The sequence below is a fragment of the Diaporthe batatas genome (assembly GCF_019321695.1).
Source record: "Diaporthe batatas strain CRI 302-4 chromosome Unknown Contig00014, whole genome shotgun sequence".
NCBI lineage: Eukaryota > Fungi > Ascomycota > Sordariomycetes > Diaporthales > Diaporthaceae > Diaporthe > Diaporthe batatas.
Genome location: NW_025408561.1, coordinates 1020244 through 1043516, shown reverse-complemented (window position 1 = coordinate 1043516; position 23273 = coordinate 1020244). Strand labels below are relative to the sequence as shown.

Sequence of the window (23273 nt, the reverse complement as noted above, 5' to 3'; positions counted from 1 at the left end):
TTATGGCGGTGACAGGAGACTGGAATAATAACTCTCTTCTATAGCAAATATTGGGTATTATCTATGATGGCGCCAAATCTATTCAAACATTACTTCAGGGTGGTCCCTGTATACGCTCCACCCCTTATCAACCGAGTCGAACAAACTACTACTCTGCTGCCGTTTGGGGGAGAGGTTTATCAGCCTTCTTCCATCCTCGCCGTGGGATGAGGCCTCGCCCTCCGACTGCAAGCGCCTCGATTGATGGCACGGTTGGGAAGACAGCGCCCGGCGGCTCAGATGATGGCGCACGTGATATTGCCACCTCGCTGAAGCCTCCGCGCCCACCGGCGACTTCAGCCTCCCCACTAGGCGCACGCGTCGTGTGCTCCTCTGCAGGTGGCGTGTACTCGGGCGCAAGATGGTCTGAGGTGACCGTGTTCCGAGCCGCCACCGCCGTGCCGGGCAGTCGGCTCTCCTCCCTGATGCTCGGCTCCTCACCCCGCGGGGCGTACGGCGGTGGCATGGTCGCCATCTCGATATCGTCATGGCCCATAATCTGCCCCGTCAGGCAGGTCGATCCGACAAGTCCGTCCGTCTGTTCCAGCTGCTTTGCGGCATCCACTGTCAGCCAGGCCGGCCCCAGCGTTCCTGTCTCGCATGGAACCAGGAATACGTCCAGCCCCGAGAGCTGGGAGCCAATACGGGCGACTGCGATAGCGTCCAGTGTCCATGTCCACACCTTGCTGCTATATAGGTAAACGAGGAGGATGACGATTCCAACGACCTGCACGCCGACGAGGATGGAAACGGTCACGATCGCAGCCAAACTGAGAACCGGAACATACAGGTGCTCGTCGCTCTCTTGAATGCCGTACTTGTAGGCGGGAGAATCGTCGGCTCTTTGAGTCAGCTCAGTCAGTAGGGCGCTGTTCGCGTAGAAGGTCGCCGTGTTGAGTGTCGCCCTGGCCCGCCTTCCGGTTTGGAATTGCTTCAACATGTCGCGGACAAAAGTCGAAAACAAAACTGCAGGCGTTTCATAAAATGTATGGGATGGGTATACGGCGTCTCTACACGCCTCATTGTCGTTGAAGCCGTCAGCGTCGCCGAGGGGTCTCATTGAACAGAGAATTGTTATTGCGGCGGCAATTGTCAAGTTTGAATCTTCCACATCCTCCATGGCCACTTTGAGCATGTCCAACCAACTGTCGTTGCCAAACATGGCCACTGTTGCGGTCTTCAGGGGTCCAAAATAAGGGTACCATGACGACCCGGCAGACGGCTCAGCCGGGCCAGGGGTGTCGAAGCCCGCAGGCATCTGTTCCAAGAGGCGACCCGGCATGCCATTGGTGCTAGCCTTTCCCATCTCGAAATAACTCATCATAGAGTCTGCCTGGCAGTGGAAGTAGAGGCCGCTGCTGGAGCCCAAGTGATCACAGCCTCCTGAGCACTCCCATTCGTGGGAGTCTGGATCGTCGAGACCGACGTAGAGGTGTTCGGTGAACTTGATTGGTCTCCATGGCGACGCGTTGGCAGACTCCCAAGGGTCTCCTTCGATCGGGGGATAGCATATATTGAGGCGGAATTGTTGCGGGATCTCCAGGCTGGTGTTCCAGCCACGGGCAGCATCAGAAAGGTCCCCGTTGTCTGTAGAACGAGTACACTGCTCCTCGACGTCTCGCGCAGGAACATTCTCACATCGTGTACCACTTTTCAACCCAAGGGCATAAGCCCCGAGCTTGTTATCCTTGTATGTTCCTATAGACGAGCCGGCTCTCAAGGTCGAGGCATGCATCAAAGCTGAGCCGTTGGTCTCGAATCGTCCATCAGTTCCGGTGGCAGAGTCAGCGGACTCCCAGAAGTTGCTGAGCCTGCTCTGCTCGATATCATAGGGGCCGTAGCGAAAACCACAAGCGCTACTAGGGTCGGGATCATTGCACACTGGCCACAGATTCGTGTCAATCCCTCCCGTGACCAGTCGCAGGCTTGTGCGCGTGGCGCTGGTCACCGCTGGTTGATAGGCACTTTTTGACCTGAGCGTAGCGGGGCTCGGGTTGATACCAATCTGTTCTATAACCCACCAGTATGAATCGGGCCAGTGTGATGAGATGGGTACGTTGTCGTAGGAGACCAGACCGGATCGAATGAGCGGCAGGAGGATTGAGATGAACAGCAACAGGCATCCAAGTCGCAACAATGGCGACGAGTGGACGGATGATACAGCCTTGGACAGGTTGTACCAGCCTCGATCAGCGAGGGCGAAAAGCTGACGGAGACTGAGCGCCTGGGCTGGGCGACGACGCTGGGAGAAGACAACGCTTGCACGAGCCAGCAGGGCGCTCAGTATGGGCAGCGAAAGGACAGTGGCGAGCGAGTTGAGCACGTCGATGGAAGTTACCCACCCGTTCTGAACATAGTAGCTGATATGTTTAGAGGACAAGCTGATGATAAAGGCTGGCTCGGTTGCAATCTTGCACGTCAGGACCCAGGGAACCACCAGCAGGGCGACGTATAACACGGCGAGCACAAGAGGAAGCCAGGATTGTGACACAAGAGTCTGGCTGTCCTGGGCGTGTGATTGAGGGCTACGCTCTTGCTCAGGCGTCGGTCGTGGGCGGACAGGGGTCATGTTTGGTATTGATGTTGACTTTGTTGTCGACGATGATGATGACGATGTTGGCCGACCCGGTAAGGGCTTGGCAAGCCTCAGAGGTCAAGAGGTCAAGAGGAGCAACAACAGGACCATGTCACGATCAAAGCCCACAGGGCCCAAGGAGGGAACCCCGTGGGTTTTGCTGTTCCCTCTTTTGCATCTCATTTTGATGCAAGCTTGGCCATGGGTGGTGATAAGAGCCAGGGCCCAGGCTGGCCGTGTTAGCCGCATCCAGGTATGCTGGCGGTGCCCCGGGGGGCTTGGAGCCTAGGGGAGTTCGGGCTGGCGAACCGGGGCGACCCACCTTAGGCAACACCCAAGGGACCCTCTAGGTACACTTGGTCACCCACCTGGGTATAAGGCAAAATGGCCCTATCTTGGGGGCCTCCTATCTAACCCACCTCTTGAATCCTTCAACCAGATTTTGCTGCAGGGACGGGAAACACAGCCCGCCATGCATGCGATGCCGGCGGCCAGGCGGGAAAATACCAGAACGAGGCCGTCAGCCGGCGGTATAATAAAATAATAAATACTTATTAAGGACTTACGCATCTGATGGGGCAGGGGCGGCCATGCATCTGCAGTACGGGTACAGAGTATATACGCCACATGCATGTCAAACATTGTGCATTATTCCGCACTGAACGTGAATAAAACTGCATCCTCTCCAGCAAGGGAAGAGAGAGCGGCAACGTCTCACATGTCACAAAAGCCGGCGTCCTCTGGACCTCTTGATCAATTCTCGCCGGGAAATTTCAGTCTTGGCTACACTGACTACCTACCTACCTAGGTAATTAGTCAACCTACAGCTAGTATTCTTTTTTTTTGGGGGGGGGGGGGGGTGGGGGTGTTGGGGTCGCTTTTAGAGTTCCAGCAAGTCACACATCCGGCTCAACACTTCACAGCACGCGCTTTATCAGTGAGTCTAGTCAGGAATCTCGCAAGTCTCTCATGCTCATGGAGTCTATCCTTCAGGACTGGATATCTAAGATAATAGTTGTTAGACATAACAAATTATATAGGCCTAATCGATAAGGGGCAGTCAAAAACATCAATCAAGCTCTAGATCCAGATGCAACGAAATTCTGCCAAGTCACATCCAAGCCTGCGGTCCCTTTGATATTACCTCACAAGTACCCAGGGGGCAGGCCTTCCCTACCCCCCTACACCCTTAGCGTAGAGGGTGCTATAAATATATAATAGCTAAAATTCTATAACACTTACACCCTATTATTTCTATTATTTTTTCTTATAAAATCCTACTTTTTAATTAAAAATATTTTCTTTATTAAATTTAATATAAAAAAGAATTAAATATCTTTAAAATCTTTATTTTATAAAAATTAATAATAAAATATTTTAAAGTTCTTAAAGTTAAAGTTTAAAATTTTAATTTTTTTAATTAAAAGTTTTTTTAAATTAATATATTAATATAAATAAATTCTTTTTAAAAGAAATAAAAGTATTAGAATATTTTTAAATTTATTTATTATATATGAATAATATTTAAAAAAGTATTTTTAAAATTAAAGTTATTATAACTTATTTCTTTATAATATTTTAATATTATAAATTTTTTAAAACTTTAATTTTTAATCTTTTATAAATAAATTTTAATTTTAATAATAATTTTTATATAAAAGAAATTTTTCTTTTAATTTTAATACTTTTATTATTTAAAGAAATAATTTACTTAAATAAATATATTAATTTAAAAATCTGTAATTAAAAAATTAAAATCTTAAACTTTAACTTTAAGAATTTTTAAATATTTTATTATTAATTTTATAAAATAAAGATTTTAAAATATTTAATTCTTTTTATATTAAATTTAATAAAAGAATATATTTAATTAAAAATAAAATTTTATAAAAGAAAATAATAGAAATAATAAAGTATAAATATTATAAATTTTAATTATTATATATTTTATTACTTATTTTATTAAAAGTAAGTAAGTAGAAATTAAAGTTTATAGATAGGTTTAAGTTTATAAATAATTTATATAACCTTTATTTAATAAAAGTTTTTAAACTATATTTTAATAAATTACTTTTATTCTATAAAATATTTAAAAATAAGTTATATATAATAAAAATACCTTATAATTCTTTTATTATATATTATAAATTTTAATATTATAATTATATTTCTAATATTTAAATATTATAGTAATATAAACTTAGTTTAAAATTACTTTTAACGTTACTTTACTCTTTAAATATTCTATATAATCTTAGTTTAAATTAAGTATATTAAATTACTATTTCTTTAATAATTAACTATAAACGAAGGTAGTTATAATACACTTTATTTAATATTTTTAACTATAAGGTTATAAACTTACTTTTATTTTTATATTTAATTTTACTTTTATATTTATTTAACTCTCTATTATTTTTAAATTAAATAATAATAATATAATAGCCTATTTAATCTAACTTATTTTATTAAAAATACTCTTTTATAAATCACTTATTATAAAAGTAAAGAATATAAAAATATTAAACTTAGGTTTTAAAGTTAGTAACGTTACTTAAAGTAATATTAGTATAAGTTAATATTAAATTAAATATATAACTTATATATTAATCTATTTATTTAAAGATAGTAACGTTTTTAAATAATAGTTTATCTTTTATTATTATAATAATAATATTATAATTAATAATTACTTTTACTTTTATACTTATTATTTAAATTAATTAAATATAAAATTACTTTATTATAATATACTTTAATAAAATAAGATAAATCTATTATAATAAGTTAAAAAGTACTTATATTATAATTACTTTTATTTTATAAATAATAGTTATAACTTTATTTATAATATAAATATTAAACTTAAAATTAATATTATAAAAATCTTTTAAAACTTTAATTAAGTTTATTATAACTTTATTATTAATAATATAATTTTTAAAAAGGAAGGTTAGAAAGTAAATATTATTTAAAGATATTATTTTAAATAAATTAATATAATATTTATTTTTACACTATAATTAAATAGCTTTACTTCTATAAGATAATAAAGAGAGTTTATATATTTAAAATTATAATTATAATTATAATTATTAAAAGTTTACTATTAAACTAATAATTTAAACTAACTTTATTTTAAGTTTATAAAAGATTTATAATCTTTAATATAACTATTAATATATTAATAGTAAACTAGTTAATAATTAAAATTATATTAAATTTTAATATTTAAGTTTCTAATAATATTAAAAGTAGAGTTTAATTATTTAATATAGTTAAAAGTAATAAAGTAATAAATAGTAATAGTAGTAATAAAGTAATAAATAGTAATAATAGTAATAAAGGTAAAAATATTTTTATCTTTAAGAGTAATATTAATTAAAGAATTAATATATTTTATTATTACTTTTATTATTTAAATTATTAATAATTTTATTTTTATATTTATTTTATTATTATTATAATAAATCTTATAATATTTAATAATATATTTATTAATTCTACTTTAAATAAAATTATATTTATAAATTTTATTTCTTTACTTTATATACTACCTTTTAAATACTATTTTATCTTTATATTTTATAGTAATAAAATTAAAATCTATTAGATTTTATTTAATAAAATATACTTAACTTTTAATTTATTAATTAAAAGAAAATTTTAAGATTATAAAGATAGTTATTTTATAATATTATAAATTAAAATTATAAATATATACCCTTTATTAAAAAATATTAAAACTTTTATATAATACTTTAATACTCTTTTAATTTTAATTAAACTATAATACTTTTATAATAATAATATAAAATAATATAAATATTAAATTAATTAATAACAATATTATATTTTTATTTTTATTAAAAGTTATAAAATAGTTTTATAAATTATACTTTTAAATATACTTTAACTTTTATACTTTACTTTTAAAATTATTTTACTTTATTATAAACTATTATTTAAACTAATTTTAATTATTTATTATTATTAAAATATATTTATATTTCTTAATATAAACTTTAATTATTATTAATAAATTATTAAATTATAATAAAAGTTATTTTAAAAGTAGTTTAAAATATTAATTAATTATATATATTTTTATAAAATTAAAGTATAAAATAAAGTATATTAATAAATCTTATTATTATAATTTATCTTTCTTTAATATATTCTATTATTATAACTTTTAATATAAAATCTTAATTATATTTAATTTTTATAACTTAATAATAAATAATAATACTTTTTAATAATATATTATATATATTATTTAATAGTTTTAAAGTTAATTTTAAATAAATACTTATAAACTCTTTTAATTTTTTAATAATTAATATAAAGTTTAATTTATATTATACTTTAAATAAAATAAGAAAAATTAATTAATAAAATACTTTTTTATTTAAATTTATATTTATTTATAATTTATAATAAAAGTTTATAAATAAAAGTTAATAGAAAATAAATAGTTATAAATATAATAAAGTAAGATTATTTATAATATATTATATATATAAATTATAAAGTTATAAACTTTAATAAATAAAGAAATTTATAAGTAAGTTAATATATATAAAGTATTACTTTTATATTAATAAAATAAACTATTTTTTATTTTTATAAAATAACTTTTATAAAAATAACTTTTAATATAAAATAATTTATTATAAAATAACTTTTATAATAAAGTTTTATAAAATTTATTTAAATATATATATTTTAATATTTATTATTATTATAAAAATTTAAATTTTATATTATTAATTTATATATAACTTTTAAGTTTATTAATTATAATATAAATATAATTAATATTACTATTATAAATAATTTATTTAAATATTTATATATTATATTATATAAAAATATTTAACTTTTAATATAGTTATTAATTATTAAAATTATTTATATTTAACTTTATTATATTATATAAACTTTAATATTTTAAAAAACTATTAAATTTAATAGATATACCTTTATATTTATAAATTTAATTTTAAATTTTATAATTAAATAAAGTTATAACTCTTACTTTTTATAAAAATATATAAAAGATTTATATAACTTTAAAGTAAAACTATTAATATATATATTAAATATTATTAAATATATTAATCTTATATTAATAATTTAATACTTTTAAAATAATAAAGTTATTTTAAAATTAATTATAAAAATTTAATATTAAGTTAAATATTTTATTTATTAACTTCTTTAAATAATATATTTAAATTATAAATTATAAATATAATAATATTAATTAAATATTTAAATAATATTATATAAAATTTAAATTTATATTTTTATATAATATACTACCCTTTTAAATATAAAGTTAAAAACTTATAATTATAAAATTTTAATTAATTTTTATTTAATTATTTTATTATATTATAATTTAGTTTAATTTAATTTAAACCTTTTTAAGTTTTTAACCTTTTTCTCTAAGTAAGTTAAAGCTTTATATTTTTAAGTTTAAATTTAAAATTTTTATAAATCTAAATATACTTTAAATTAAGTTTATAATCCCTTAACTTCTTTAAAAATATATTAACTATTTTAAATAATAATAACTTTTTAAAGTAAAGATCTATCTTTATATAGTTATAAATTTAATTATTAATAACTTTTTCTTTTTTATTTATAATAGAGCTATTAAAACTATAAACTTAAATAATAGAATATAATTACCTTATTTAACTATCTTTTAATTTAGTAGATTATATAGTAGGTTAAGTAACTACTTTTAAGTAGTTTTACTTATAAAGCTAATAAATAAATATTTACTTAAATAAAGCTAGAACTTTAATTAGGGGAATAATAGCTTTATCTTCACCTATTTTAATTAACTTATACCTAAGTTATATAGTGAATTTAGTATTTATATATAGTGCTTATTAACATTAAATTAATTTATAGTCTATAATAGCTTTAACTTTTAATAGATTAATTTATATTAAGGTTAATAGTATTAACTTAAACTAATATAATTTAATATATTAATATAAGAAGGTATTTTCTAATAATAGATAGTATTATAAATAATTATAAAATTATTATAAAAGTTTTATATAATAAACTTAATTAAATTAATCTTTAAAAATATATTATATTTTATCTCTTTAAAACCTTAATTATTTATTTTAACTTAATAGTAAAATTAAAAATATAAATAATTTATATAATATACTATTTATTTTTAAATATTATTATATAATTAACTTTTAATAAAAGTTTAAAATATATAATTAAAATTAATAATATTTTTAAATAATAATTAACTTAAAGTTTTATAATACTTTTATTATAATAATATTAATATATTATTTTATAATAATAAAAATAATTTATAAATTAAATAAAAGAAAATAAATATATTTATAATAAATTTATTTAATAATAATAAGTTTATTAATATAATAATTTAACTTAAAAGATTAAAAGATTTATATAAAAATAAATTAACTTAACTCTTTAAAGTTTAAAATTAAAAGAAAATACTTTAATACTTTTAATATATTTTAAACTATTTAAATTTATATTATAAAAGTTTTTAATTTAATATATTATATTATTTTATTTATTATTTTATTTATTACTTTATTATTTTATAAATATTTTTATATTTATTATTTATTTAATAGTTTTTATAATTTTTAATATTTAAAAATAACTTTTTTAAAATAATAAAGATAATAAATTAAAATAAACTTTTATTTATATTATAAAACTTTATATATTTAAATATTTAAATATTATTTTAAATAATTTATTTATAATTGTCGGTGGGCTTACTTATGTGTAAGAAGTTGTAGTTAAGTCAAGTGGTGTGTATTCGTGTTGGTTAGAGGTCTGCCTGGCTGGGCGCAGAAGCGCCCAGTTGGGTTGGCCAGACCTGCTGACTAGGCTTGGCCCGTGCGTACGCACGGACCACCTATCGCTTGCTTGCAGTGGCTAATCCACTGCAGCCTACTATTCCCACACTGGCACCTTTTTAGTCTTGGTCGGGCAGTCGGTTGGTTGGGTTGGTTGGGCGCTCTAGATGTAGTCCTCATCTGGCAAGCGCGCTCCCACCCTATTTATATAGTCAGTCGCTTGGTCTGTGAGATCGTCATCTTTGCCTAACGTGCTTCGAGAAGCCACCGCTGACGTAGTTAATCGTGGCCGAAAAGCTGTTATTGAGTGTAGAATTGTTTGTTAGAAGTGGCTTGGGTAGGGTGCTTAATCTCTTAAGTAATCTAACTAGCCTTTTGGGCTTGGGCTGCTATGTGTTCCTCCTTGTGGGTATCGCTAATATGTCTCTTTAGCTTGGTCTTTGACTTGGACTTCTTTTTGTAGTAGGGGTACTGTTGGTGTGCGCCTATAATAGCTGTGGATGACTTTATCTTTAGAGAGGACTTGGGGGTTGTGGGTAGCCATGACGCTAGAGTGCTTCTGCTTGGGTGTTGTGAGAGAGAGAGAGAAGTTGAGGGTGTGAAAGTCGCTTGCTTAGTCGATTGCTTGGGTGATGTAGGGTAGGTGGGCTGGTAGGGCGGTCTGCTAAACGGGCTGCTAAACGCGTTGGCTGGCAGGCAGCCAAATGAGGGCTTGTTGATATACTAGCTTAAGAGAAGCACACGAAGTTTTCACTTATAAGGTTATTACTTACCGTAAGGGTCTAGTCAGCTTAAGAGTTAAATTACCTAGTAAAAGGTTTAATAAGTAGTTATATATAATAGATATAATTATAACTATATAGTTTTAAATATCCTAAAGATTATATAATTATAATTTAATCTTTTATAATAAAGTTTTAAATATTTTAAAGACTTTATTATAATTAATTATAGTATAGGTATTCCTATTTATAAAAAGGAGAGTTTTAAATATTTTAAGGACTCTCTTTATAATAATAATATAATCTACTTTTTAGGAGAAAATATTATTAGATATTTTAATAAATATTTTTAATAAATAAAAATAGTACTTTATTATTAAAAGTTTATTAGTAATTAATTAATATTAGTAAGCTTATTTATATATAAGAAGTTATAGTTAAGTTAAGTAATATATATTTATATTAATTAAAAGTTTATTTAACTAAGTATAAAAATATTTAATTAAGTTAATTAAACTTATTAACTAAGTTTAATTTATATATATAAAAACTATTTATTATTTACTTATAATAATTAATTTATTATAGTTTATTATTTTTATAATAATTATTATTAATTTTTAATTTAAAATAATATTTATTTATTTATTATAAAATATAAATATATAAGAATATAATAATAAATTTTTAATTATAAATTTATTTTAAAAATTATTTTATATAAATAAAAATAAATTTTTAATTATTTATTAAAATATTATAAAAATTAAAAAAGTTTTTATATAAATTAAAATATTATATTTAAAAATTAAAATAATAATTATATTAAATAATAAATAAATATAAAATTATTAATAAATAAAATTATTTTATAATTTTATTAAAAATTAAATATATAATATAAATAATTTAAATATTTTTAAAAAATATAAATATTATTTAAATTTAATATTTAAAAACTTTTATAAATAAAACTTTCTTTTAATATAAAGTTAAAAAGTTTATAATTATAATTTTATAATTAGTTTTTATTTAATTATATTATATTATTATAACTTTATTTAATTTTATTTAAACCTTTTTAAGTTTTTAATTCTTTTTTAAGAGAGTTAAATTTAAAAAAGTTTTTAAGTTTAAATTTAAAATTTTATAAATCTTAATTTCCTTTAAATTAAATTTATAATCTTTTAACTTTTAAAAATATATTAACTATTTTAAATATTAATAACTTTTTAAAAGTAAAAGTCTATTTTATATAATTATAAATTTAATTATTAATAATTATTTCTTTTTATTTATAAAGTTATTAGATTTATAAACTTAAAGTAGTAATAAAGTATAGTTATCTTATTTAATTATCTCTTAGTTTAACTAAATAACTACTTTTAAGTGGTTTTATTTATAATATAATAGAGTTAATAAATAGGTGTTTATTTATAAAGTTAATAAATAAGTATTTACTTAAATAAAGTTAGAACTTTTAAAGGAATAATAACTTTATCTTTATTTATTTTAATTAATTTATTTAAGTTATATAGTAACTTTATATATAGTATTTAATAATATTAAGATTAAATAATCTATTATTTATAATAATTTTAATTTTTAATATATTAATTTAAATAAATTAAATATAATTTAATATATTAATATAAAAGGTATTTTTAATAATAAATAGTATTATAAATAATTATAAAGTTATTATAAAAGTTTTATATAATAAACTTAATTAAATTAATTTTTAAAAGATATATTATATTTTATTTTTAAAACTTTAATTATTTATTTTTAGTTTAATAATAGAATTAAAAATATAAATAGTTTATAAATAAAACTTTATATAAAAATAAAGATTTAATAATTATAAATATTAATTTTATATATATATATATATAAATTAATTTTATAAAACTTTAATTTATTAATAAAATAAAAATTAAAAGTTTAAAAATTTAATTATATTAATAATTTAATTTAAAGTTTTTAATATATAATTATAATTATTTTATAAAGAGAAATTTATAATTATATTATATTATTATTATAATTAAAATTATAATATTTTATTATATATATAATTTTCTTTTAAATATTAATTCTTTTAAAATATATTTATAATAAAATAAATATATATTTATTTAATTTAAATATTAAAAATATATATTTTATTTTCTTTTAATATAAAATTAAAGTATTTATAATTATAATATTATAATTAATTTTTATTTAATTATATTATATTATTATAATTTTATTAAACTTTATTTTTATTTTAATTTTAATTTTTAATATTTATTTTAAAATAAAATTAAATTTAAAATTTTAAAGGTTTTAATTTTTAAAAATATATTAATTATTTTAAATAATTATAACCTTTTAAAATAAAAGTTTATTTTATATAATTATAAATTTAATTATTAATAATTATTTTTATTTACTTATAATAAATTTATTAAAATTATAAATTTAAAATAATAATAAAATATAATTACTTTATTTAATTATATTTTAATTAAATAATATAATAAATTAAATAATTATATTTAAATATTTATATTTAAATAATTATATTTTAATTAAAATTTAATAAAAATAATAATAACTTTATTTTTATTTATTTTAATTAATTTATTTAAATTATATAATAAATTTAATATCTTTATATAATATTTATTAATATTAAATTTATTTATTATTTATAATAATTTTAATTTTTAATAAATTAATAATATTAAATTAAATTAATTAAATATAATTTAATATATTAATATAAAAATATTCTTTAATAATAAATAATATTATAAATAATTATAAAATTATTATAAAAACTTTTATTTAATAAATTTAATTAAATTAAATTTAAAAACTATTTTAAAAAAACTTTAATTATTTATTTTAATTTAATAATAAAATTAAAAATATAAATAATTTATATATTTAATTTAATTTTAAAATAATATATATTAAAAACTTTATTTATTATTAAAAGTTTTATATTTTTAAAATAATTTAATTTATATTTTTAAAAATATTTTAAAAATATAAAATATTAATTTTAATTTTATATTAATATTATTTATATAATTATTTTAAAAATATTAAATTTATTAAATATTTTAAAATATATTTATTTTAATTTATAATAATAATTATATTATTTATATTAATTTTAATATTATTATTTTAAAATTATATTATTTATAATATTTATATTAATATTTAAAATTATTATATTATTTATATAATATTTAAATATAATTTCTAAATTTATATTAATAAATATATTTTATTATAAAAATATATTTAAAATTTAAATTTTATTAATATATTAATTAATATTTATATTATAAAAAAGGTTTATTTAAAATTATATATTATTATTAATAATAAAATAACTTTATTTTTATATTTATTTTTATTATATATTAAATTAAAAGATTTAATATAACTTATAATTAAATAAATTCTACTACTATTTATTACTTTCTTAATAAAAGGGATTCACATAGAGTACCGATTCGAACTCCTATACCAAAGAAACATAGGGTCCCACTCATCTAGGCCAACCTCCCCGGCCTCCCGCACGCACTGGCGAACAAGCAGATCAGTGGTGGCGCTTGTGACCGGCCTCTCCTGGGGGGCCGGGGAACTATCCGGACATAATCAGCAGCGTGGCATCCTGGAAACTACGGGGGGCGGGGGCAGATACGAAGTCAAGCTTGATTCAGCTATCCAAGGTCTGAACTCACTTGCAAAGTTCCCAACAGTCCTAATAAAGACGGCTGACGAAAGGACTCTACATAGTCGGGACCCGCTGACTATTCTAGGTCACAGTAAGACAACCCTGGGACAATGGCCAACCAGATTGACTGTGCCAAGAGAAATAATCACGGGGTCATACTTTCTCGATTAATACACTGGTAGGTGCAAAATGTAACTCGCCTATTAAGAGCCCGCCTTAGCATTATTTTAACTCTCTTACTATATTAATCTCCTCCTCTAATATTTCCTTAATTAAAATAAACTCCTTAATTATAATATATTAATTATATACTTTAATTTTATAATTATATTTATATAATATTTAAAGAATTAATATTAAAGTTATTAAAATAAAGTTTAATAAATTATTTATTTAATTAATTTTTATAAATAAAAATATTTATATTATAAATAATAAAAATATACCTTTTATAATATATTTTTAAAAGTTATTTATATTAAATATATTTATATTATATAATACTTTATATTATAATCGTATTAAACTAAAGGTTAAGGTAAATAATTAAGCGCACGGATTACTTATAGCCTTTAAAGCCCTAAGCTCTTCTAATATTAAGACCGTTAAAAGCTTCCTTCTTCCCTTCCTTTCTTTCTTAAATAAATTAAATATTATTTAAAGTTTTATAATTTTAAGTAAGACTTAAAAGCTTTACCTCTCCTATATCCCTTCTATAATAGTTTATATAAGTTTATAATATATAATATATTATTATTATAAATTATAATATTTTAATTATAAAAAATAATTATTAATATTAAACTTATTTAAAAATACTTATATTAATATATTATTTAAATTAAAATAAGTATAATAAGTTATATATATTATTATAAAAACTTAAAATATAATTAAATATAATAAAAATAAAAATAAAACTTTATTAATTAAATATAAAGTAATAATATTTATAAAATAAATATAAAAATATAATAAAAGTTATAAAAATAATAAAGTTAAGAATTATATAAATAATTATAAATAAAATAATAAATTTAATAAAAGTATTTTAAATAATTTAAAGACGATATATTAAATTAGAGCGTTTAAAAGAAGTATAAACTTTATAATATTTTATTAAAATTCCTTAAATAACTTCTTCACCTTTACACTTTTATTAAAATTATTTTCTTATAAATTTTAAATTAAAGTAAGAGTAAAAATAATTAAATATAATTATAAAAAGTATAACCTATTTAAATTATTAAAAGCTCTTTATTTTATTTAAGTAACTTTTAATTATTAAACTTAAACTAATTAATATATAGAATATATAATTATAAAAAAGTAATAAAAGAAATATTAAATATAAATTTAAAGGATAATAATATAAAATAAAATAAATATATAAATTTAATAAATTTAAATAATTAAATATTTTAAAAGTTTAATAAAAATAATATATTAATAATATTATAAAATTATATATAAAATTAAAACTTAAAATAAAAACTTAAAAATAAGTATAATAATAAAATATATAATTCTTTAATTATAATATTTATTAATAAATATTATAATAATTATTTTAAAATTAAATATTTATAGAAATAAAGAAAGTTTAAATAAAACTATAATATAAAAATATTAAATTTCTTTAAAATGTTATTAACTTTAAAAGTATAAATAAATAATTATAAAAACTTATATTAATTAATATATAATTTAATAACTTATAAATAAAATAAAGATTTAAAAATATTTATATATTAATATAAAAAAGTATAGAAATATTAATTATATATAAGTATTTTTATATAAATTAATTATAAAGATAATTTAAATTATCTAACTCTATTCACTCTAATACTAATAGTCCGTTCATCGATTATTACACATTAATTATTATAGATAAAAGAATATTTAAATAAATAAAGAATTAAGCGGCTCATAGAGAGAGTAGAAAGAGTTACCTAAAATATATTCTAACTTTTATATATATATAAAGGGCACAATACTGAGTCACAATTACGCTATTAGGGCGAGAAAATAGGGAGGCCCTGTAAGCGAAAGAGACGGAATGTGCTGTTGGCAATTCTCATCACGTAACGATTTCCTGGTAACCAACACGGTGCAACACCCGTGGACTGCTGGTGCTGGGTCCGCTTCCGTGCCGGGTATAGGTCCGAGCACGCAATCTAACATGTCGTGCCAAGTGGTTTCGTTTTTAATCCCCATACATGTAAAATGTACGTAGCGCCTTCATACAGTGGTAAACGCTCAAGACCTAGCGTTTGAAGAAATACAGTGCCAATAACAGTGGAAAGAGAATACAGTACGTGGGCACGTGGCTCAAGGCCTCGTACCGCACAGACAAGGCTGGAAGGCATCGCTCCCGACAACATGTCGTGCCAGTACGGATATAATGTCAACACTCATCCGCGGCGGGCCTAGATGCAGGGGAGCACGAACCGAGGTCGAGTGATGACTGGTGTTGAAACAAGTCAACTAGTACATCTCCAATCAATGATGATACTACTTCAAGTGGCCGGTTACCCAATTTACAATACATTTTTACCAAGGTCCAGATAGGTAAGATAAGGACATATGCATTGTAATGTTATACCAGTTTCAATACCTAGGTAGTGTGATTCAATAATGTTAAGTTTTAGAGCAGACCTCGGATAGGATTCATGTTCAAAAATGGATTTCTCAAGCTCACAGAGATGAGGACAATTGGACTGAAATGTATTTCTCGCAGCGCCCTTTCAACTCGTCACCCTTCAGGGGTACACATGCATTCTCCTTCTCCCAGCGGATCTCTATATTTCCGGATTTCCATCATCCCCGCTGGGGCTCGTGGGCACAAGACCAAGTCACAATGTCGACCACAAGCTTCTCGCACCGGAACCTATCCTGCAACGGGTTCACGAAAATTTTTTATCATTAGGATTCATAAAGTATAGCGGTATGCGATTGAGCACCGTGAACCTCCGGCTTTCTTAGATAGCTGATAGCTAGCGAGTGACTTCTTGGCGCTGGTTATCCAAGTCGAGCGATGTCATCAAAACCCTCCGCGCCGTCCATCCTACCCTACAACTAGAAATCCCGGAATCAAGCATTATCTGGCAAGGCATCAATTTCCTCATGCATCCCGTGTACTTTGTTTCGATGCCCCTGGCGAGTTGACCACATATCGAAAGTCTGATCGCAAAGACCACATAGAATCGGGGTCTAGTTTTAACAAGTTAGCTGGCACTGCTCGAAACAGGTTCACCTAATGCCATGTTAAAAAGTGGTCAACAAAAATCAATTCGTACCCGGTTGCGTTCTTGGAGCTCTCGCGGAGTTGGACCTGGCCGATCCTCCGTGAGAACGACGAAAAGACCCATCAAGCCTTCGCCCTCCTCTAAGCTCGAGCTGTGCTTGAGCACATCCTGCCTTAGCTCTTCAAACCCTTGTGGGATCTGCTCTGCAGGATCTTGGGGAGTAATGTTACGCTGCGCGTAGATGTGTGCGTAGCTATAGGCTACATAAGCCCAGGAGGAGCGGGAGTGGCCCTCAACAGAAGGCATAACGAGTAGAACACTAGCAAGACCGCTATTTGCACGTAATACCTCCGAGATCTCATCGGTAGCGTTACCGTTATCATCATAGTCATAGGCCGGTGGGATATATGCGGAGTCTATTCCAAGGGGCTTGCCATAAGCGATTAGAAACTTATTAAGCGTGGTAGTGCGGATCTTGAAGCCGCGGAGGGCGGTGACTAAATCTGGGCCGGCCATGATGGCGTCGGGGTATGGATTCTGTACTGTGCTGGGGGAGGTTGGATCTGGATGTGCACTGGCGGTCTAGAAAAACATTTGGACAAATTCAGCCGACGTTGGGTGAGTGGCACATTTATATAATGAGTGAATGAACGAATGAGTGACGCGTGTGGGGCCTTGGCTGCCTGTAACCTAGTGCGGCACAGTACGGCACGGGCAGGCAGGAGTGGCCAGGGTCTGGTGCCTACACAGGTCGGGTGCGGGTCGACCGGCATGTGCCCCACTACAAAGGTTACCTCTGTTTATTTCGGGTTCGTCACCAGCGTCCTTTCACACACAAGGGCGTATTGGGTTGCATCGACCTGCGACCTTGTATTGTTTCCATCCCTCCCATCTCACCCCATCTAGACGACTACGTGCTCCTAGAATTCACCCGTCCCTCTTGTAAAGTTGAGCCTCTTGAGATTGAGCCACTCAGCGTTTCGCCGGCCTGAAAACACTCTTATTGGTCTTCGCGTCGTACACAACCATGCCTTCGCGAATACAGATCGGTGGTATGACAGTAGTCTGGACATTAACTTGCTTGAACAAACGATTTTTCACCGCGTTCTTATAAGCCGCCTTGGCCTTGTCCTTGTCCGTGATCACGATCCCCGCAGGTGCCCGCTGCTGAGTTGGCTTGACCGCCGTGGTCATGACCGGGGTAGTTGCCGGGGCCGGGGCCGTGGGCCGAGCTTTCGCGGGCGGTGGCCTGGTAGCGGTGGATGTTGACTTTGGGGGCAATGCATTGCCAGGTGGGCCCAAGGCCATTTTTTTCATGGAGCTCGACACTAGAACGACAGCCTCAGTATCGTCATGCCATATTGGCGATTGAGTCTACTGGGAGGAGTTTTCACTCACGTTTGTTTGCTGACATGATTTTGGCTGGTGATATCAACGATAATAGAAATGTGAGGGATGCAGACCTAATGATTAGTCTAGAGATACTGGTAATTGATTGCAAGTCAAGTTGATGCTCGACTTAGAACAGTCTGTTCGACATTTGCCAACTTCGCTCGACTTTATACCCAGTAGCTTAGAGAAGGCCTCGCTGCAGCCCACGATCAGAACCATTCAATGTTATTTTTACTTTCGTGGCCTTCTCTGGAGCACTGTCGGCCCCCATCTGTTTCAGTTGTCCTTGTTGGTCGCGTTGTGCCGGCGTGGGCCGAGGTCAGAGAGTGGGTTTTTTCAGCCTTACGGATTCCTATTGGGTCCTAGTAATGAAGGATTCATCGTCCCGTCAAATGGCGATCCTTCAGGCCTTCCAAAGCGTACTCATCAACCAACATCCGTGCTAAATATACATGATCTCTGGATCTTGTTGGCCCGCCGTTGGAAGCATTGTTCACAGTTGCGGTTTGCTGGAGATGGTCATTCGGAATATTTAAATACGGGAGGTCACGACAGAAAGGGTATACATTCGCATCATCATCAAAAACCTTTCTTCTCCGTCTTACAAAGTAAACGAAGTCATACTCAAGCAAAGCCAAATATCTTTCCAAGCTATTATTATCACCTTCACTCTCAATGGCTGCGCCGGTTCGGTGAGTCTTTAAAAAGCACAAGTCCTCCTAGACCACGTACACTGACATCTTTAAGCCACTTCTATGATCCTGAGGAGATGGCCTGGGATAGGATCCTGAAGCTTTATGAGCGGACTCAAAATGACTATTCGAAAGAAGATGTTAACCAGCATACTTGGGCTAATATACTACGCATATATTTCCCGGACCGTAAGGCGCAGTCCTGCGACTGTGGTCGCCATTGCTTCCCCTTATCGCATGAGTTCTGAATTCTGATACCACATTGCTGCCGCATAGGTTACCCGAGAAACCCACTGGGTGGCACCAAGTACGACGTCTGTGTGCACCCTTACCGAGGCATCCCGCTATCAGCAAATAGAACACAAATCCCTGATGTCGTCGTTGTTTCGTCCGTCCACGTCCTCACACCACCGCCAGCACCAACTCATCAGATCTTTAAGCGAGATTTGATTTGGGTCGAATGCAAGGCACCCTCCGATGACATTCCAAGCACGTGGAAGGAGGTTATGGGCCAAGCTGTCCGAAGACTGAACGTTGCCCATCCAAACCGACCAATCTATCTCTTTTTGAACGTTGGCCTTCACTGGATGATATTCTGGTGGAACCCAAATCAGCGACTCCCTCCAGGCCAAGCCCTAAGTGTCGTTAGTGCCAATGGGGGTACTGTTTGGGACGTGGACAACAGAGTCCACTCACCAGTAGCTGGGAATATTCCGTTCAACGCGAATACACCCCCGCTATACATTGACAACAATCATGTCATACATACTAACCAAGCCGTGACGCTGGACTGTATTACTTGGACGCCTCAGGGTACCCTTCAGCACCAGAGGGATCTTGATTTTTTGGAGACTTGTATTCAGACAATACACAACGCCGCCGCGGCTGGACAGCTTGTGGGACAGAATGATCCCAGCTTCGACTGAGCCTATGAGGGAATCGCGAGCTTCTAGGTGTGGTGGGAAATCAGGATATTTACTTACAGCTGGAGTCGCAGTCATGGTGACGGGGAGTATGGCATTATAGAAATCATAGATAAGATGGGGTAAATGATAAGCAGGACTTGTCCCTCAATACTGACATTGACGTCATTTTGCATCTGAGTGCCAGAAACATGTCAACTCTCAGCAGGTTGTGAGCCTCATACTTTTACGGAAAGAGTTGAAACTTACAGTATGAAAACTTTGCTTAATGACCGTTTGGAAAATATGATCAATTCGTTATTAAGCGGTTTAGATAATTACACAGTTCAAGTACAGTAAGCAGCTTAGATCCAACAGCAGTTGAAGCCGGGAGTAAAGGAAAGCTTTCGGGTCTGGGGGCCCCTCGCCCCTGACCTCACGGTTAACTGTTTAAGATTCTATACTGTCCAAGACCTAAGATAAGCGACACCCTCTAATCCTCCAGATCAACCCATCTCATCATCATACTCCTCCATATCCAATAATCCTCCTCCTCATCACAATAAAGGTACTTACCTAATAATCTTATAATATAATTTAATATAATAAAAAACTTATAATATTTATTATATAATATAATAAAATATAATATAAACTTATTATTAATATACTATACTTTTAAAAAACTATATATATTAAATTATTAATTATTATAATATAAATTAATTTAATTTTAATTTAAATTTAAACTATTAATATATTTTAATATTAAATATTTATATATAAATAAAATAAGTTTAATTAAATTTAACTATATTTAATAAAACTTATTTTAAATATACCTTACTTTACTTTTAATATAATTAAACTTTAACTTTATACCTATTTTAAATTTAAGGGTAGTTTTAAGTAAGGGATGAATATTTAGGTAGGTAAGTACCTACTTAGTAGATACTATTACGGAGTAGAGTTGCCCACTTCCAGACACCACGGAATAGTGTAAGACCATTGGTCAGCCTCCAACCTTACAGCCGGTGACGTCCACAGATAAGAATACTTGCTAGCATGGCCGTGCTGAACCCTACCAGATATGAGCCTGAGTCAACCTTATTTTGGGTTCTTGAATATCTCCCTTCTTTGAAGTAACCTGGAAGTCCACAAGATTGCGTCGAGATAGGGGAGGGCCGTTCGCAGATTTTTAGAAACATGCCAAGTGCTTAAGTAGTTGTTGACTGATTGATGTTGGCGATACCACCCAAATCTGGCATGTGGGGGGTTTTTTTTTGGTTGGTTTTTTTGGTTTTTTTGGTTTTTTTGGTTTTTTGGTTTTGGTTTTTTTTTTTTTTTTTGGTTTTTTGGTTTCTTTCTTTCCAACCCGGGAAACTGAGCTACTTCGTCGACCCGCAACCTTCCGTGCTCTCAAGTTCTGGCCATCGGATCGGTGGGCGGACCACCACCATTATCCATCTCCCCCATCCCCATCAGAGCGGGTACCAGGAAACCCAGCACCTCGGCCCCGGAAGACGTGGTGTCCCAGACAGACCGGGGGCACAACGGTCGTCAACGCCGATCCTAGAAGGTCTTGGGAGCCAGGACGCCACATCACCCATCGTCGCGTCCTGCCCAGTCGTGATGATTACGCAGCACCAGCTCTGGCCAGCCGTCTTTGACTCGAGCTTCCCGTGCGTCGCATGGGGGGCGATGCTGGGCATGGACTATGAGGGTATCCTAAGTTAAGTGGGTACACTTGACATGCGTACATTCTGGTAAGTTACCAGTCACCACTTGAGCAGCTAATCAAAATAACCAAGTAGGTGGAGGGGGGGTCTTGTGTGCTAGGATTCATCAGCGGCATCGACGCGTACAGAACACTCTTCACGGGTCCTCCGACCAGCTTCATCATCGGTCACTAGTAAATAAAACAGTCAATAATATACCACACCTCCATACATCTCCCCCAACCATCACTCATTCATTACAGTACGCTCTCGTTACAAAAGGCCAGACAAAAAAACGCAGCCCGGCTGGTACAAAGAACCCTACTCTCATTCGCACCGCAGTCACTCACCTTTTTATCAACCATAACCTCCGAAGGCCCTGATCCCATTCATAAGAGAGGAAGAAGTGGCGCACATCTCCACGAAATCAACCACCCTCCTGGCCCTGACCTCCAGTGCCGCGGCAAATACCTGGAAACCTCCACTGCGGCGACTCGTGCGGCGATGGCACAGCAGTCACCACCGGGTCAAAGTTCACATTGACGGGGGCTGCGTGCACAAACGGCCTCCAAGTACGAGTACTGCTATATCTACGTCGACGAGCTATGGTCCTACGGCGTCGTCTACCAAGAGGCCGATTGTCTCTTCAGCAGCGGGGCGCCGAGGTCTCTGCCAGGTGATCGAGCCCGGCAAGTGCACGGATTCCGGGGCCTTTGAGTCTTACCGGATCGTGGTGGATGTGTAAGCGCGTGACGAAAAGGAGGGAAGATTGAAGAAGGGGAGTTGGACGAAAAGCAAAAAGGGCCCTTGCCTCACGGTGGAGCGTCCTTAATGGCTGGCGGGCTCTGTGCAGGTCGTCATCGCTTGGAATTATATTTTAGGGAGCGTGTTATATCCAGATGTCCCTGAAGAACAACTTGATCTGGCAGACATCAACTCCACGTTTGGCTCTCGGTTCATATAATTGCACAATATCCTTCTGGAACTCTTCCCTATATGAGGAATAGTCTTCACATGTCTGTTCAGATGCATCTTCAACATATGCTCAAACGTCCGAGAAGGCGACCGAAGCCAGACGCTCCTCATCGTGCACTACCCATCAGGCCCGGTGTTCAAAACACTCTACAGTTTCCTGATAGCAGGGTCATAGCGATTTTGATCTGGCGAATAGTCTCGGGCAATTATTTCATATCATCAAGTCGAGCAGTCTTTCCTTCCATTTCCTACTGTTTGGGCGATGAGACTTGGTAAGACAGCCAGAAGTTTCCGGACGGGCTGGTGGAGCACATCGGACCTGGTTCGCTGGACTGTGCAATGTCAATGCCATCGGTACAATCGTCAGTGGTATGACAACCG

General features: G+C 30.6%; 2 protein-coding genes across 2 annotated transcripts; both read right to left on the bottom strand.

The window, feature by feature from the left end:
* Window positions 1-17: 17 nt before the first annotated feature.
* Window positions 18-2808, bottom strand: KVR01_010842 (uncharacterized protein). Its single transcript, XM_044794108.1, has one exon. The coding sequence runs from the start codon at window positions 2606-2608 to the stop codon at window positions 149-151; it is 2460 nt and encodes an 819-aa protein (XP_044639989.1). The 5' UTR covers window positions 2609-2808; the 3' UTR covers window positions 18-148.
* A 14022-nt stretch (window positions 2809-16830) lies between these two features.
* On the bottom strand, window positions 16831-17807 carry KVR01_011060 (uncharacterized protein). Its single transcript, XM_044786052.1, has 2 exons — window positions 17265-17807; window positions 16831-17178 (listed from the first exon to the last, which is right to left on the bottom strand). The coding sequence occupies exons 1-2, from the start codon at window positions 17727-17729 to the stop codon at window positions 17059-17061; spliced, it is 585 nt and encodes a 194-aa protein (XP_044640207.1). The 5' UTR covers window positions 17730-17807; the 3' UTR covers window positions 16831-17058.
* Between the last annotated feature and the right edge of the window lie 5466 nt (window positions 17808-23273).